Source organism: Somniosus microcephalus, chromosome 13 (genome assembly GCF_052327205.1).
Source record: "Somniosus microcephalus isolate GS21.2 chromosome 13, FLI_Smic_1.0, whole genome shotgun sequence".
Classification (NCBI taxonomy): Eukaryota; Metazoa; Chordata; class Chondrichthyes; order Squaliformes; family Somniosidae; genus Somniosus; species Somniosus microcephalus.
This window is the reverse complement of record NC_140999.1, coordinates 44,313,211-44,332,524: the sequence shown is the minus strand read 5'-3', so window position 1 is coordinate 44,332,524 and position 19,314 is coordinate 44,313,211. Positions and strand designations below refer to the sequence as shown.

The following is a 19,314-nucleotide window of genomic DNA, read 5'->3' as shown; positions in this document are numbered from 1 at the left end:
GTCATAGTTTAATAGACGTCTTTTATTTTCGCTCTAGATTCAGTGATAGCCCTACCTCCTAATAGGGGCCCCTTGCTTTTGATAAACTGGATATCAAGAGGAAATGGAACAGCACTGAATCCTAGCTCGGGCAACAGCCTACAGCCTTCAATGGATCAGCAGAGCCACCAAGCACAATGGGTCAGGGCAAGTGGCCTCCAATCCATAATCTGAGTATGACTGTCCTAGAACATTGCATTAGGGAGAGGATGGAGCCGGCGTTGAGGTCAGGGTTAAAGTAGTAAATCCAAGCCAGTTACAAAATGGAGCTGTCAGGCTGTGGATGGAAGGACACACGGAGCGACTGAGGCCCACAGGTTTGTAGAGGAGGAGTCAAACAAATGCTCAAAATGAAGAAAGGTTAAATAATGAAAGATTATTTTCATCTGTCAGTGAATCGATAGTGGGAAGGCATAGGCCCAGCATTAGTACTAGGAACATGAAGAGGGATTATTTTCACACAAAAGATTATCAGATTATGGGATATGTTAGCCCAAGTAGTCACTGGAGCCAAGTCAGTTACAACAGTTGAAAAGGAAAAATATTAAAGGGTATGATGAAATGGGATTAGAGTAGATATCGCTGCTGAGGGAACTAGCACTGGCACAAGCACAATGGGCCAAGTAGCCTTCTTCTCTGCTGAAATTTCTATGATTATAGAAGTGATCCCCATTATAAGAACCATGGAATACATCAAATATTGTAAATAAAAGTCCTACTTGCAGCCAGTTGGGTCCCAACGTCCATAATATATAAAACTTCACCTGCAACTGAGGAAACCGATACAAACCTTGTTAATCTGCAGTTCCTGGCTGACACATAGCTCCCAGTATAGAGGATATCACATCTGACCACATTGTTTGTTATATCCGACTCTGGAACCAGGAATCCTGGATTCACTGAAACCTACAACAGGAATGACAAGGATTTTTTCTCAAATGAATTAGAGCAAAGAAAAAGTGTGAAACATTCAACCCCAATGGTCAGTTGGTGACTGCACGACCCAATGTAATACTAACGGGGAAAATCCCAGGTGCCAAGGTAGTTTATCTCAGCTGGGCAGCAGTAAAGGAGCTACACTTGGAAGGTGTACCTTCGTTCAGGAGTAAATATCAGCCAGAGTTCCCACTCTTGATCAATGTGTAGGGAATTGTGCTGGAAAGTGAGCATTTCAGGGGAGAACATTATCAGCCTTGGCTATGAAACCCCGCTGACACTCGGGGTAATTTTAACCCAACCCGCTGGGCGGGTTTGGGTCAGCTGCCCATTTTATACGCCGTAAAGCCAATGGAGAGTAAAATTGGGTGGGGTGTAAAACAGGTGCAAGACCTGAACCCACCAAATGGGTTAGGGTAAAATGAACCTCTCAATATCTGGTATAACACTTAAAGAATGGTCATTCGCGTGAAGTACTGAAGGTGGCCTGCACCCATGGAACTGATACCCTAGCAAGATTGAGCAACCAAGGAACTGTACTCCAGCGAGAGTCAGCGACTCTGAAACCCATACGCCAGTGTAAGTCAATGCCTGGGAAACTGTTCCCCAGTGAGAGACAGTGCGTGTGGAGAGGAACTGAGAAAACTGCAATGCAGAATCAAAAAAATGTCCTGTGAATTCTTTGCTGGTTAATTTGCTTTTGTCACATTTTTACAGACAGAAGTGTATTTTCTATATGTGATTTTGCTCACCCCAAAAGACTGGGATCCAATAGCAGCCCATGGGTGTCAACTGGGGGCAGGAGCAAGTTTAAGAAATAGATTGAGAAAAGGCCATTCAGTTCATTGAGCCCAATCCTTCCATAGCCTCGGAGACTAGGGCCTAGAAGCTGGATCGAGTCTGAATCAGGGCATGATCCTAGTGCAGTGCACGCTTCAGGTGCCTAATGAGGCCGGTGGCAGGACCAAGGCAAGTTAGTCCGCCAGCCTCATTAGGATAGTACCAGTGAGCTGCTGGCACCATTCGCGGCCCCAGAGGCAGCTTGACAGTTACGAGGGGGCGGCAACATTGGCCGGCTCGGATGGCAGCCAAGGGCATCGGGAGAGTCCAGGAGGGGTTGTACGCAATCAGTGGCAGTTGCACAGTTTTAACGTGGAGCTGGGAGGAGCACTCCTGCACCTCGTTGCTCCACAATATGGTAAGTAAAGAATGTGAACCTCACCATTTCAGTGGCAGCCTCCAGCGGGCATTTTAAGGACCGCTGGTTTGACTGGAAAGCATCTGAAGAAATTGATCACAGCATTCATTGCAGCATGCTACAGTCATTCGCAGACCAATTTGGCAAAGGGGACTGAAACAAGCATTAGGCCAACGATTTCCTTTTTTTTTATTCGTTCATGGGATGTGGGCGTCGCTGGTAAGGCCAGCATTTATTGCCCATCCCTAGTTGCCCTTGAGAAGGTGGTGGTGAGCCGCCTTCTTGAACCGCCGCAGTCCGTGTGGTGAAGGTACTCCCACAGTGCTATTAGGGAGGGAATTCCAGCACTTTGACCCAGCAACGATGAAGGATCAGCGATATACTTCCAAGTCAGGATGGTGTGTGACTTGGAGGGGAACTTGGAGGTGGTGGTGTTCCCATGCGCCTGCTGCCCTTGTCCTTCTAGGTGGTAGAGGTCGCGGGTTTGAGAGGTGCTGCCGAAGAAGAAGCCTTGGCAAGTTGCTGCAGTGCATCTTGTAGATGGTACACACTGCAGCCACAGTGCGCCGGTGGTGGAGGGAGTGAATGTTTAAGGTGGTGGATGGGGTGCTAATCAAGCCGACTGCTTTGTCCTGGATGGTGTCGAGCTTCTTGAGTGTTGTTGAAGCTGCACTCATCCAGGCAAGTGGAGAATATTCCATCACACTCCTGACTTGTAGATGGTGGAAAAGCTTCGGGGAGTCAGGAGGTGGGACACTCGCCGCAAAATACCCAGCCTCTGACCTGCTCTTGTTGCCACAGTATTTATGTGGCTGGTCCAGTTAAGTTTCTAGTTAATGGTGACCCTCAGGATATTGATGATGGGGGATTCAGCGATGGTAATGCCACTGAATGTCAAGGGGCAGTGGTTAGACGCTCGCTTGTTGGAGATGGTCATTGCCGGTCACGTCTGTGGCGCGAATGTTACCTGCAACTTATCAGCCCAAGCCTGAATGTCGCCTAGGTCTTGCTGCATGCGGGCATGGACTGCTTCATTTAACTGAGGAGTTGCGAACGGCACTGAACACTGTGGAACATAAGAACATAAGAAGTAGGAGCAGGAGTAGGCCATACGGCCCCTCGGGCCTGCTCCGCCATTCAATAGGATCATGGCTGATCCGAACCTAGACTCACGTTCACTTCCCTGCCCGCTCCCCGTAACCCCTAATTCCTTTATCAGCTATGAAACTGTTTATCTCCGTTTTAAATTTATTTAATGTTGCAGCTTCCACAGATTTACCACCCTCTGAGTGAAGAAGTTTCTCCTCATCTCAGTTTTGAAAGGGCAGCCCCTTATTCTAAGACTATGCCCCCTAGTTCTAGTCTCACCCATCAGTGGAAACATCCACACCGCATCCACCCGATCAAGCCCCCTCACAATCTTATATGTTTCGATAAGTGGAATTAATGGAATCATCAGCGAACATCCCCACTTCTGACCTTATGATGCAGGCAAGATCATTGATGAAGCAGTGGAAGATGTTTGGGCCTAGGACACTGCCCTGAGGAACTCCTGCAGCAATGTCTTGGGGCTGTGATGATTGACCTCCAACCACCACAACCATCTTCCTTTGTGCTAGATATGACTCCAGCCAGTGGAGAGTTTTCCCCCCGATTCCCACTGACTTCAGTTTTACTAGGGCTCCTTGATGCCACACTCGGTAATAAATGCTGCCTTGATGTCAAGGGCAGTCACGCTCACCTCACCTCTGGAATTCAGCTCCTTTGTCCATGTTTGGACCAAGGCTGTAATGAGGTCGGGAGCAGGGTGGTCTTGGCGGAACCCAAACTGGGCATCAGTGAGCAGGTTATTGGTGAGTAAATGCTGTTCGATAGCACTGTCGACGACACCTTCCATCACTTTGCTGATGATTGAGAGTAGACTGATGGGGTGGTAAGGGGCCTGATTTAATTTGTCCTGCTTTTTGTGCACAGGACATATCTGGACAGTTTTTCACATTGTTGGATAGATGCCAGTGTTATAGCTGTACTGGAACAGCTTGGCTAGAGGCGCGGCTAGTTCTGGAGCATAAGTCTTCTGCCGGAATGTTGTTGGAGCCCACAGCCTTTGCTGTATCCAGTGCGCTCAGCCATTTCTTGATATCACGTGGAGTGAATCAAATTGGCTGAAGACTGGTTTCTGTGGTGGTAGGGACCTCAGGGGGAGGCCGATATGGATCATCCACGCAGCACTTCTGGCTGAAGATGGCTGCAAACGCTTCAGCTTTGTCTTTTACACGCATATGCTGGGCTCCACCATCATTGAGGATGGGGATATTCATGGAGTCTCCTCCTCCCGTTAGTTGTTTAATGGTCGATCACCATTCACGACTGGATGTGGCAGGACTGCAGAACTTTGATCTGATCTGTTGATTGTGGGATCGCTTAGTCTGTCTATAGCATGCTGCTTCCACCTTTTAGCATATATGTAATACTGTATTGCAGCTTCCTCAGGTTGGCACTGCATTTTTAGGTACGCCTAGTGCTGCTCCTGGCATGCTCTTCTACACTCCTTATTGAACCAGGGTTGGTCCCCTGGTTTGATGGTAATGGTAGAGTGAGGGATATGCTGGGCCATGAGGTTACAGATTGTGGTGGAATACAATTCTGCTGCTGCTGATGGCCACAGTGCCTCATAGATGCCCAGTTTTGAGCTGCTAGATCTGTTCTGAATCTATCCTATTTAGCACAGTGGTAGTGCCACACAACACGATGGAGGGTGTCCTCAGTGTGAAGACGAGACTTCGTCTCCACAACGACTGTGTGGTGGTCACTGCTACCAATGCTGTCATGGACAGATGCATCTGCGACAGGTAGATTGGTGAGGGTGAGGTCAAGTAGGTTTTTCCCTCGTGTTGGTTCTCTCACCACATGTCGCAGGCCCAGACTGGCAGCTATGTCCTTCAGGACTCAGCCAGCTCGGTCAGTAGTGGTGCTACCGAGCCACTCTTGGTGGTGTACATTCTGTGACGTTGCTACTCTCAGTGCTTTTTCCAAGTGGTGTTCAACATGGAGGAGTATTGATTCATCAGCTGAGGGTGGGCAGTAGGTGGTAATCAGCAGGAGGTTTCCTTGCCCATGCTTGACCTGAAGCCATGAGATTTCATGGGGTCTGGAGTCAATGTTGAGGACTCCCAGGGCCACTCCCTCCCGAGTGTATGCCACCACCTCTGGTGGGTGCCCCCTGCCCGTGGAACAGGACGTACCCAGGGACGGTGATAGAGGAGTTTAGGACATTGGCTGAAAGGTATGATTCTGTGAGTATGTCTATGTCAGGCTGTTGCTTGACTAGTCTGTGGCACAGACTCTCCCAGTTTTGGCACAAGTCCCCAGATGTTGGTGAGGAGGACTTTGCGGGGTCAACTGGGCAGGGTGTGCCGTTGTCGTGTCCATAGCTGGTGCCGAGGTCGATACCAGATGGTCCGTCCGATTTTATTCTTATTGTTTTTCGTCACGTTTTTTTTAAACTGAGGCTTGCTAGGCCATTTCAGAGGGCAGTTAAGAGTCAACCACATTGCTGTGGGTCTGGAGTCACATATAGGCCAGACTGGGTAAGGACGGCAGATTTCCTTCCCTAAAGGACATTAGTGAACCAGATGGGTTTTTATGACAATCCGATAAGTTTCATGGTCACCATTACTGATACTAGTTTTTTATTCCAGATTTATTTAATTAACTAAATTTAAATTCTCCAGCTGCCGTGGTGGGACTTGAACTCATGTCTCCGGATCATTAGTCCAGGCCTCTGGATTACTAGTCCAGTAACATAACCACTATGCTTCCATTCCGCCAATATACAATGGGTCTAACGCCAGTTTCAGGCACGCGCCCTGGATGCCTACTGAGCAATCCTAACCAATGTGGTGGTAGTGTGGCGGAGCCACCAAAGGACTCAGAGTGGTTGTACATAATTCCTTTAACAGCAATGTAGTTACAGCCTGTGTCTGTACCTTTAATTACACTGTTTAACTGTACCATGTCTAGTTACCTTTACAGCGCGGTTTCAACGTGATGACGTCATGTCGTTAGTCACGTGATCCCCCAATGGCGGGAAGAACGTGATGACGTGATGACATGAGCTTTCGGACCAGAGGAGCAGTCCTCATGGAGCCGTCAAAGAGAGCAGACCTGTATTCGATGTATTCCAGCAGTTTCCAGTTAAAGCCTGTTTTGTTCCATTAAAGTTCGTTATTTTGATTGCCTGAGTCCACAGAAACCACACAGTGCAGATAGAGGCCATTTCGGCCCATCGAGCCTGCACCGACACATATCCCACCCGATCCCTGTAACCCCACGTATTTAATCCCCCTAACACTAAGGGTCAATTTATCATAGCCAATCAACCTAACCCACACATCTTTGGACTGTGGGAGGAAACCGGAGCACCCGGAGGAAACCCACGCAAACACGGGGAGAATGTGCAAACTCCACACAGACAGTCACCCGAGGCCAGATTCGAACCCGGGTCCCTGACGCTGTGAGGCAACAGTGCTAACCACTATGCCACCGTGCTGCCCAACTCAGTCTTTTCGTTAGGAACCTCCGTTCCTACATTGGTGACCCCGACTTTCGTGAACAGTTTTCGCGGAAGATTTTCAGCATGGACACGAACACCGTGACTCTGAAACTGCCACAGTTCTGGGAGCAACAACCAGACGCCTGGTTTATCCAGGCTGAAGCCCAGTTCGCCATCAGGAACATCATGGCGGATCAGACCCGTTATTACTACGTGGTCTCCGCCCTCGACAGCGCAACTGCCTCACGGATCGTCAGCCTCCTCGGTAGTCCTCCTACTGACAGCAAGTATGATACGATAAAGGCGCGGTTGCTACAGGTCTTCAGGCTCTCGAAGTCAGAGCGCGCTCGCCGGCTCATCACGATGCCTGGCCTCGGGGACTCCAAACTGTAGTGTATGTACCTTTAAGAGAGAACTACTTTTACAGCTCCTGTATACTGTAGTACCGGCAGTGACCACACCTGTGTATAAGCCTTGAGCATGCCTCTGTACTGTTAGTCTTTAGACTACCCTCCTCCAGTAAACACCTGTTGATTGTTAACTTACAGCCTCCGTCTAGTTATTGGAAAACATCATACTTTAAGAATCACGGATTCAACAGTGGCGACGAGGTCGATTCGAATCTGCCTGCAACTCTGCATTTCCTTTCAAGGATTCGCTCCGGGAGGACGGTGGAAGAAAGTCGAGGCCAGAAGCATGGGCGTCGACCACGAGCAAACGCCCAGTCATCCGGCAGAGAGGGAACATCGCAGGGGAGGCTGTTGAGAGCTGGGCTTGGTTCTCCAGCCACGACGATCCAGCAACAGACTGGCAACAGGTACAGCGCAGGCCCTTCCCGGACAGCGGCGGCTGGAGCCGACCGACGGCACAGAAAAGGCCGAGCAGCGTCGACGGGATAAGAGAGAGGATGAAGCGCACAGGGCGCAGCCGGGGGTTGAAAACCGAGCGGCGTCGACGGAAAACAAAAAGAGAGAGGGTAAAGCAGCAGCCGGGTTCAGGACCGAGCGGCGGCAACGAGAGAGGCGCACAGGAGAACGCGCAGAGCACAGCCAGGGCTCAAGGGCTGAACAGCGTCCGCGGGGGAAAGAAAGGAAGCGCGGGAGACGCCATTGAGCCGCGGAGAAGAAGGGAGAGCGCGGAAGACGCCATTTTAGAAGCCGCAGCGGAGAAGAAGGGCGAGCGCGGGAAGAAAGGAATGCGCGGGAGACGCCATTTTGTGCTAGCGGAGAAGAAGGGAGAGCGCGGGAGACGCCATTTTAGACAGTTTAATCACACCCAGGGATGCCGAAGAGTGGCAGTATCACTGCGTTCGACAATGAAGTCGAAGATTGGGCGACATATGTGGAACGCATTGAGGTGCACTGCAAGGCGAATGAAGTGCCAGGTGCTAGGAAAGCACTGGTTTTGTTGAATTCCATGGGTGCAAAAACTTATGGCTTACTGCGAAACCTAATAACCCCAGAGAAGCCAGTGGATAAGAACTTCGAAAGCATAGTGGAAATCCTACAGCACCACTTAAACCCCACACCGCTGCTGACAGCAGAAAGATTTAAGTTCCACAAAAGGAACCAGCATAAAGGCGAAAGTAATGCTGAGTACTTAACGGAACTGCGCAAGCTATCGAAACACTGCCAGTTTGGATTGGGACTAGCAGATACGTTAAGGGACAAGTTTGTGTGTGGGCTTCAAAGTGAAGGAACCCAGAAACGGCTTCTATCAGAAAAGGTTCGTACGCTGGACAAGGCTTTCAGCATGGCAGTATCACACGAAGCAGCCGCACGGGGCGCTGCAGAGATACAACGGAGACCGCAAGAATATGGCACCAATGAAATGTCATATGGAGCAGGGAAGTGTTATCGCTGCGGCAGAACAACACACGACCAGAAGGATTGTTGGTTCAAGGACCAAGTGTGCAGACAGTGTGGAAAAGCATGACACATAGCAAGAGTCTGCAGGTCAGGGAAGAAAACCAGCAGCAAGAAATCTCCACAGGAGAAGTACAAAAAGGTACATAAGGTGATGGACAGTAGTTCAGACGAATAGAAAAGTGATACAAACTCCGGAAGCAAGGAGCTGGGTTGTCTGAAACTACATAAGGTAATCAAAATGGAGGATCACCAGACTATCTGGGTCACGCTCAAGATAGACGGAGTCCAAGTGAAAATGGAATTGGACACAAGATCAGCCCTAACAGTCATAAACCAAAGGGACTACAAGTGGCTATTTTCACATATACCCTTGAAAGCTACAGAGATTGTCTTGAAGACATACACGGGGCAAAAAGTCTACCCCAAAGGAAAAATAAGGGTGAACGTGATATACAAAGGCCAGGAAATACCCAAAATGGACCTATATGTATTGCCAGATGGAGGACCACCACTACTAGGACGTGAATGGATCCGGAAGATACAATTAGATTGGCATTCCATACAGGCACTGAAGGTTGAGGCCAAAAAGGATGACGACGTCACACCTGGACGACTGTCAAAAATGCTAACTGACGCACAAGTGTTCCAGGAGGGACTCGGAACACTAAAAGGCATAACAGCGACGATTAAAATAGAGGAAAATGCAAGCCCAAAGTTTTTTAAGGCCAGACCGGTGCCTTATGTGATCAGACCAGCCGTCGAAGCAGAGCTGGAAGGGTTGGAACGTTCAGGAGTACTGTCCAAAGTAGACTGGAGCGAGTGGGCTACACCCATCGTTCCTGTAATGAAGAGGTCGTTGAGTAATACGCCTGGGGATTTTAAGGTGACAGTGAACCCAGTCCTTCACACGGTACAATATCCACTTCCATGGATTGAGGATATTTTCGCCTCGCTATCTGGAGGTAAACGCTTCACCAAAATTGATCTGGCCCAGGCGTACCTGCAAATGGAGGTAGAAGAAGCCTCGAAACAATACCTCACGGTCAACACTCATAAAGGTCTCTACCAATACAACCGGCTGGTGTTCGGGGTAGCATCGGCTCTGGCTATTTGGCAAAGGGCAATGGATCAAGTCCTGCAAGGGATTCCAGGGACCCAGTGTTATTTGGACGACGTCCTGGTCACGGGCGAAAATGACACTGATCACCTCGCCAACCTGGAGAAGGTGCTCACTAGATTAAAGGAATATGGGCTACGAGCTAAGCGCCATAAGTGCGAGTTTTTCCAGAAGCAGATCTCGTATTGTGGCCACGTTATTGATGAAGAGGGGTTACATAAGTCCCCTGAAAAGATTGCGGCAGTAGTCAAGGCTCCAGCACCGGAAAATGTGTCACAACTGAGGTCGTTCCTCGGGCTGGTGAACTACTACCATAAGTTCTTACCAAATTTGTCTACAGTATTACACCCACTGAACACCCTACTGCAAACGGGGGTACCATGGAAGTGGAATGACGAATGTAAACGAGCTTTCCAGAAGTGCAAAGAATTGATCACATCAAAAGAGGTGTTGGCTCATTTCAACCCAGCACTACCAATTCGGTTGGCATGTGATGCATCACCCTATGGTATTGGAGCTGTGCTGTCGCACAAATTCCCAGACGGGTTGGAGAGGCCAGTAGCCTTTGCGTCTCGGTCACTAACCTCAGCCGAGCGCAACTATGCCCAGATCGACAGGGAGGCCCTCAGCCTAGTATGGGGAGTAAAAAAATTCAACCACTATCTGCATGGGCAGAAGTTCGCCTTGCTGACTGACCACCAACCACTTGTCTCCATCTTTAATCCAAAGAAGGGCGTTCCGGTGATGACTGCACAACGGCTACAAAGATGGTCCCTTTTTCTAGGGGCGAACCAATATGAAATAGAGTATAAGGGCACGAAACAGCATGGAAACGCTGATGGGCTATCACGCCTGCCACTGCCTACTGTGGAGGAAGCACCAGCAGTGGACCCTATCGAAATATTTTATTCGGCGATAATTGAACGATTGCCAGTAACTAACGCGGATATAGAGAAGGAGACCCGCAATGATCCGACACTGTCTCGGGTATATGATTTGACAGTGAAGGGATGGCCAACACATGGCGACTCACTGTTGCCAGCATTCTCATCCAGAAGAGAACAGCTGTCAGTATGCCAGGGGACAGTGATGTGTGGATCCCGAGTGGTAATTCCACCCAAGTTAAGGGAGAGAGTGCTCAATGAGCTTCACGAAGGCCATCTGGGAGGGGTGAAAATGAAAAGCCTTGCTAGGGCTTATGTGTGGTGGCCGGGGATCGATCAACAAATCGAGGACCTAACAAAGAGCTGCTCAGAATGCCAGAAGGTCCAAAATGCACCACCACATGCCCCTCTACACCCATGGGAGTGGCCCTCCTCTCCATGGCAACGGGTGCATATTGATTTTGCTGGTCCATTCATGGACTCAATGTTCTTATTAGCAGTGGATGCGCACTCGAAATGGCCTGAGGTGATCAAAATGTCCTCAACCACTACAGAGAAAACGATTGCAGTCCTACAGACCATATTTGCCAGAAACGGCTTGCCAGAGCAGATTTGCTCTGATAACGGACCACAGTTTGTGTCCGAAAAGTTTCGGAAATTTATGAGAAGGAATGGGTAAGGCATTACACATCCGCCCCGTATCATCCAGCCACAAATGGATTGGTTGAGAGGTTCGTACAAACCTTTAAAAAGGCGATAAGGGCCATGTGCGATGATGAAATTCCACTACAGCATAAGGTGGACAATTTCCTGTTAGCCTACAGAAATGCGACACATGCAGTTACCAACCAGACCCCGGCCATGATGTTCTTTAACCGAAGGTTGGGATCGCGTCTGGATTTGCTCAGACCAAATGTGCGAAGAAATGTTGAGGATAAGCAATTCCAGCACATCAATGAAAAGCCGACAAGGAGCTTCAATGTAGGACAACCAGTCTTGGCCCGCGACTACCGAACAGAGAAATGGCAACCCGGAACGATATGCACACGGCAAGGGCCATTAATGTACACAGTGGATGTCGGGGAGAACATTGAGACGCCACGTCGACCAGATCCTAGCGTCACAGGAATGAGTCAACCCCATGTCTCGTGTACCTGGGGATGAACCCGACATACCGGTAGCATCTACCTCAGAAACAGTAGCAGCGGAACCTGATGAACTAACCAACGAAAGGGGGCCAGAATCGCCTCCGCACCAAGAACAAGAACCTCAGGAAAGGTGCTATCCAGAAAGGATCAGGAATCCGCCCCAAAGACTGAATCTATAAATGGACTATTTCAGTTTAATGTGCATGTTAAAGTGTTAACTGTTATTTGAATGTTATGGGTACTGTTAATCTAAAAGGGGAGGAATTGTAGTGTATGTACCTTTAAGAGAGAACTACTTTTACAGCTCCTGTATACTGTAGTACCGGCAGTGACCACACCTGTATATAAGCCTTGAGCATGCCTCTGTACTGTTAGTCTTTAGACTACCCTCCTCCAGTAAACACCTGTTGATTGTTAATTTACAGCCTCCATCTAGTTATTGGAAAACATCATACTTTAAGAATCACGGATTCAACACAAACCGTCTGAGCTCATGAGCCAAATGCTCACGCTCTTTCTTGGGTGCCGAACCGGAATGCTTCCTCTTCCGGGAGCTTTTCCTCTACCAAATGCCGGAGCAGGTACAGGCTGCCCTAGCCAGATCCGACATTACAGACTGCGCCGAGCTTGCTGCCGAAGCCGGTAAGATTTTCACTGTAACCCAGCAGTGCTGCGCGACCACGAGGCGCCCATCCCCCACAGGTGCGGTTCCAGCTCCTCCTGCAGCGGGCTGGTGCTCCTACCACGCCAGTTTTGGCGCGAAACCACGACGTTGCCACTCCCCCTGCATCTTTTCGCCCCCAAAGAAGCTCCTGCAGCATTCCTGGCGAAGGAGGACCGGGTCTAACGGGCGCTCCGTGGTTGCGATGGCCGTCGGATCTACGGGGAAACTTCTTTATATCACCGATTCCCTATCGGGTCGACGTTTCCTTTGTGACACCGGGGCGCAGTGTAGCATTCTACCTGCGTCGAAGCTCGATATGCAAGCTGGGAACCACGGTTTTTCCCTCGTAGCGGCCAATGGCGCAGCAATTCGAACTTTCTGAAAGCGGCGGGTCCAAGTCTGTTTCGGCGGTCAGCGCTTCTGTTGGGAATTTGTCACGGCCACAGTCTCACAGGCCATCCTAGGGGCGGATTTTCTGTGTGCCAACAGCCTCCTCGTCGATGTCCGGCACCGCCGGTTGATCAACGCGGACACCTTCCACTCGATTCCGTGCTACCACGGTACCACCGTGGCGCGCTTTATTGCCTGCGCTTTCCCTCCTCCGGATGACTTCACTCGGCTCCTCGGAGAGTTTCCGGAGCTGACAAGGCCCACTTTCTCCTCCTCGGCCACGAAGCATGGTGTTGAACATCATATCACCACTACTGGCTCCCCGGTTTATGCGCGGGCTAGAAGGCTCGAACCCGGCAAGCTCGCGGCTGCAAAAGCGGAGTTCGACATGATGGAGCGGCTCGGGATCATTCGCCGATCCAATAGTCCCTGGTCTTCGCCTCTCCACATTGTTCCGAAACCGGGCGGCGGCTGGCGGCCATGCGGTGACTACCGACGCCTGAACGACGCCACCACTCCTGATCGGTATCCGATTCCGCATATTCAGGATTTCTCGGCCCATTTGGCGGGAAATTCTATCTTTTCTAAAGTCGACCTTGTCCGGGGCTATCACCAGGTTCCCGTGCACCCGCAAGATGTCCCGAAGACCGCAGTCATCACCCCTTTCGGCCTCTGAGTTCCTGCGGATGCCGTTTGGCTTGAAGAACGCGGCACAGGCGTTCCAGCGCTTAATGGACTCCGTGCTCCGAGACCTAAGCTTCATCTTCGTCTACCTTGACGACATTTCCATCGCCAGTGCTAGCAAGGAAGAGCACATCTCCCATTTGCGTACCCTCTTTACGCGCCTCAGCCAGTTCGGCCTGCAGCAGATCGATTTCTTGGGACACCGCATAACGTCGGACGGCGTCTTCCCCTTAATGATGAAGGTGTAAGCGGTTACCTCTTTCCCGCGCCCGCCAACCGTCAAGGCCCTGCAAGAGTTCCTGGGGATGGTCAACTTCTATCACCGATTCGTCCCTAAGGCGGCTCAGCTTATGCAACCCTTGTACGGGGCCCTCAAGGGCAAGTCCGGTAAGGATCCAATCAGCTGGACAGCCGAGGTGGACCAGGCGTTCGTCAACACCAAGAGCGCCTCGGCCAACGCAACCATGCTAGCGCACCCACTTCCAGGTGCCACCATTGCCCTTACCACGGACGCGTCAGACTACGCCATCGGCGCAGTGCAAGAGCAGTGGGTTAACAGCACATGGCAACCGCTGGCGTTTTTCAGCCGTCAACTACGGAAAAATGAAAAAAAATACAGCACCTTCGATCGGGAGTTACTGGCCCTTTTCCTAGCCATTCGCCATTTCCGGTTCTTATTAGAAGGACATCCCTTCACGGCTTTTGTTGACCACAAGCCTCTAACGTTCGCCATGGCCAAGACCGCCGAACCGTGGTCCGCTCGTCAACGTCACCTGACGTTTATTTCCGAATTTACCACGGACATTCAACATGTGTCTGGTAATATTCTGGCATGGGTGGAGGATTGGCTATCTAACAGAAAGCAGAGAGTTGGGATAAATGGTTCGTTCTCAGACTGGCAATCAGTAACTAGTGGTGTTCCGCAGGGGTCAGTGCTGGGTCCCCAACTCTTTACAATCTATATTAATGATTTGGAGGAGGGGACCGAGTGTAACATATCAAAGTTTGCAGATGATACAAAGATGGGAAGGAAAGTAGTGAGTGAGGAGGACATAAAAAACCTGCAAAGGGACATAGACAGGCTAAGTAAGTGGGCAGCGATTTGGCAGATGGAATACAATACTGGAAAGTGTGAGGTTATGCACTTTGGCAGGAAAAATCATAGAGCAAGTTATTATCTTAATGGCAAGAAACTGGAAAGTACTGTAGTACAAAGGGATCTGGGGGTCCTGGTGCACGAAACTCAAAAAGTTAGTCTGCAGGTGCAGCAAGTGATCAAGAAGGCCAATGGAATGTTGGCTTTTATTGCTAGGGGGATAGAATATAAAAACAGGGAGGTATTGTTGCAGTTGTACAAGGTATTGGTGAGACCGCACCTGGAATACTGCATACAGTTTTGGTGTCCATACTTAAGACATACTTGCTCTCGAGTCAGTACAAAGAAGGTTCACTCGGTTAATCCCGGGGATGAGGGGGTGGACATATGAGGAGAGGTTGAGTAGATTGGGACTCTACTCATTGGAGTTCAGAAGAATGAAAGGCGATCTTATTGAAACATATAAGATTGTGAAGGGGCTTGATCGGGTGGATGTGGTGAGGATGTTCCCAATGATGGGTGAAACTAGAACTAGGGGGCATAATCTTAGAATAAGGGGCTGCTCTTTCAAAACTGAGATGAGGAGAAACTCCTTCACTCAGAGGGTAGTAGGTCTGTGGAATTTGCTGCCTCAGAAAGCTGTGGAAGCTACATCATTAAATATATTTAAAACAGAAATAGACAGTTTCTTAGAAGTAAAGGGAATTAGGGGTTACGGGAAGCGGGCAAGAAATTGGACATGAGTCTATGTTCGGAACGGTCATGGCCCTGTGGGTAACGGAGCGGGCCCAGGGGCCGTGTAGCCTGGTTCTGCTCCTACTTCTTGTGTTCTAATTATGTGTTAGATTTCAGGAGATGGTTCTATTCCTGTTCCTGGCTGGGGTGGAGATCACCTTTTACAGAAGGTAAGTACTGTAGAAAATATAGGGACAGTGATCTCCTGGACGAGTTTCGATCGCCTAGATGGGTCGGAGAGGAATTTCCCTGATTTTTTTCTCCCAAATTGGCCATTGGGTTTTTTATCTGGTTTTTCGCCTCTCCCATGAGATCACATGGGTTCGGGAGGGATGTAGAGTGATAGTAGATTTGAGGTTAGGATCAGATCAGCCATGATCTTATTGAATGGTGGAGCAGGCTCGAGGGGCCGATTGGCCTACTCCTGCTCCTATTTCTTATGTTCTTATGGTAAGGACAACCTGGTGGCGGATTGCCTCTCCCGTGCGACGGTCCACGCGGTTCGCCTGGGGATCGACTACGCCCTCATGGCTGCAGATCAGGTCTCGGACACTGAGGTCCAATCATACAGAACCGTCCCCTCTAGTTTCCAAGCGACCGACGTCACTTTCCAGGCCACAGGCGCCACGCTCCTTTGCAACGTCTCCATGGGCGTTCCCCGACCTATCGTGCCGGTCGCATGGCGCCGGAAGGTGTTTGATGCCATACACGGGTTGTCGCACCCTGGGATGAAGGCTTCACAACGGCTTATGTCGGCGAAGTTCGTCAGGAAAGGTATGCACCTCGATGTCCGTGACTGGGCTAATACCTGCGTAGTCTGCCAGAAGGCCAAGGTCCAGCGTCATGTTAAAGCTCCAGTGGCTACGTTCGCTGTTCCGGAGTGTCGTTTCGACCACGTGCATGTGGACCTTGTGGGGCCCGCTTCCGCCTTCTCATGGTTATACGCATCTCCTCACCATGGTGGACCGCACCACTAGGTGGCCAGAGGCAATTCCTTTGGTTTCCACTACTTCGGCAGACGTCGCTAGAGCTTTCATCTCCTGTTGGGTTGCCCGTTTCGGGATACCGGCAGACATCTCTTCCGACCGTGGGCCACAATTTTCCTCGGAGCTTTGGAACGCTGTAGCTCAGGGGCTCGGCACCAAACTTCATCGCACCACCGCCTATTATCCACAGGCGAACGGCCTTTGCGAGCGCTTCCACGGGTCGCTTAAAGCCGCCCTTCGGGCCAGTCTTCAAGGTGCAGGATGGGTGGACAGACTTCCATGGGTCCTTTTGGGTCTTCGTACGGTGCCCAAAGAAGACCTGCAATCGTCCTCAGCCGAACTCGTCTACGGCCAGCCTCTCCGAGTACCAGGGGATTTCCTCCCTTCTCCCACAGAGCCATGGTCCGCCTCCCAGCAACTCATTAGCCACCAGGAAGCGGCCAGATGCTTCGCTCCGGTGCCTACATCAAATCACGGCTTACAGAACTCCCACGTGCCAGCGGAACTGAAGAATGCCGAGTATGTATTCATCCGCCATGACGCTCACCGGGATCCGCTCAAGCCCCCTTACACTGGTCCCTTCCGCGTCATCGAACCAGGAGACAAATCCTTTTCGGTCGACATTGGAGGAAAGCCGGATCACATTTCGGTGGACCGATTGAAGCCGGCTCACCTGGACCTGGACCGCCCAGTCGTCGTCGCTGAACCACCGAAACGTGGCCGACCACCCGCAGCCGCCGTGCCAGATCAACCAAAGCCGCCCGCCAAGTCGACCATGCTCGCCGCGCCTGCTCAACCACAACCGACTGCCAGCTCGACCACCGGTCATCAACTTCCTCTGTCAGGTTATCGACATCGATCAGACAGACTTGTCAGACCTCCTCCTCATCTAACTTTTTCCTGTTAAAGACAATTCTGGGGGGGCACATGTGGCGGAGCCACCAAAGGACTCAGAGTGGTTGTACATAATTCCTTTAACAGCAATGTAGTTACAGCCTGTGTCTGTACCTTTAATTACACTGTTTAACTGTACCATGTCTAGTTACCTTTACAGCACGGTTTCAACGTGATGACGTCATGCCGTTAGTCACATGATCCCCCAATGGCGGGAAGAACGTGATGACGTCAGCTTTCGGACCAGAGGAGCAGTCCTCGTGGAGCCTTCAAAGAGAGCAGACCTGTATTCGATGTATTCCAGCAGTTTCCAGTTAAAACCTGTTTTGTTCCATTAAAGTTCGTTATTTTGATTGCCTGAGTCGAACTCAGTCTTTTCGTTAGGAACCTCCATTCCTACAGTAGCACACTTTCAGTCAGGAATGAGCGAGCCTGATATTGGAGCCTTGGGTACCCGTTTTATGTCTGTAAAACGGGCGCAGCGCTATCGACTTTCCAGACCAAGGTTTGAAAGGAAATCAGCCTATTCATTGATGAGCTTCAACATACAGCTTGCTAAAGACCTGGCAATCCTTTGTTGATGTCAGTTATGTCAGCAGTTACGGGTACCACGATTTACAGGGAAATCAGGGAACATTTATGCAAGGATAAATATCAGCCAACGTTCCCACTCCTGATCACTGTCCAGTGATTGCAGCTGCGATTATGTCTGGATGTCGTGTGAGGACAGAATCAGTATCGGATGCGATTCCACCCGCAGTTACATACTATGCCAACATTCACCATCTAGGCTCATATATGATGAATGATCACTGGGGCATGGTGCTGGAGGCCAGCCAGCACTCCTGGAAGCTGCACCCGAGTCAGAATCCACCCCTTCAGGAGAGTAGAGAAAGCTGAAATAAATTAAAAACAAAGAACTGGCATTCTTTCATGCTTTTGTCACATTTTTTTACAGGCAGAGATGTAGACAGTCTATGAGAGATTCCTCATGCCACGTGTCTGGGAGACAACAGCAGCCTGTGGATGCCAATCAAAAGTCTACTGCAACTTTCAGCAGTTTTTTTTCCTTGTCCCAGTATTTTCCTGTCCTAGAAGAACGTAGAACTGCAGCTGTGTTCTTACAATCCTGAGCCAAAGGATTAGCCAAGATTGTAGGGATTAATGCAAAAGGAGATGGAGCAACAGGGAGCAGCAAAGGGGGAATAATCCCCATGACCTGCCATCGCCTCCACCCTCCCAAATTGGCACAAGTCACAGTCTAAGAAAACAAAGGAAAATCACACACCACCTCCCCCAATGCACATATACACCCAACTCAAACCTTCTCTCATAGTTCAAAGTGGAGTTACTGACGAGGCTAAAGTGCAATTAGGCTGATTGCAATGGGTGCACGGCTCCTTTTAACAGGCTGTGCGGCCCCTTCAAATTTCTGCGCATGCACGGTTTTCCATTTAAAAGCCGGTGAGCCGGCTGTGCGGGACTTCCAGACCTGCTGTGTGGCCGTGCGGCTGCGCAGCTTAACAGGAACATTGGTTGATTGTCCCTTTTAGTGATTTTCCTTCTAGTTCCCAGAATAAACTGTCAGCTCAGAGAAGTTTATATATAAAAAAAACATGCAAGTTTAGCAAAACTCCAAATCAGCTTAATTGTTAGATTGCAAGCAGGTCGAGGGAAGTTCCAGTCTCCCTGGCCTGACTAGTTTTGTTTGTTTTCAGCTCATACACTGAAACAAACAAATATTACAGTAATAAATACCTAAAACATCAGGTTAGGTTATATATTACTGGAAAATGACACTAAACTATTAAAATAAACACCCAAACACAATTTTACATTGTTGAATATTAAAAAGACAGAGACAATAAGGAATAAAGGGTTGGATTAGTACCAGCAAGTACTCTACGCTAGCCTCTCATTCCTTTCTGTTATTTTTTAATGTTACTCATTTTCTCTATTGTAATATCTTTTGTAAATTTAAAATCTCTCACTCGATGGATGTTTTTCTTTCTTGCATTCTCCATCTATTTTGGCAACATAATTACCTAGCTTCACAACCTAGTTTTACACCCAATCTAACTGAAGATTGTAGAAAGAATAAAAACTGTTCATTGATCATT

The 19,314-nt window shown here is 49.6% G+C and overlaps 1 protein-coding gene across 1 annotated transcript in view; it reads right to left on the bottom strand.

Moving 5' to 3' along the window:
* The window catches only part of loxl5a (lysyl oxidase-like 5a), a 59,452-nt gene that overhangs the window by 4,213 nt on the left and 35,925 nt on the right, over positions 1-19,314 (bottom strand). The window contains exon 6 of the mRNA XM_086004871.1: positions 830-945. Coding sequence (XP_085860997.1) covers positions 830-945 — 116 coding nt within the window. The remainder of the gene's footprint in view (positions 1-829; positions 946-19,314) is intronic.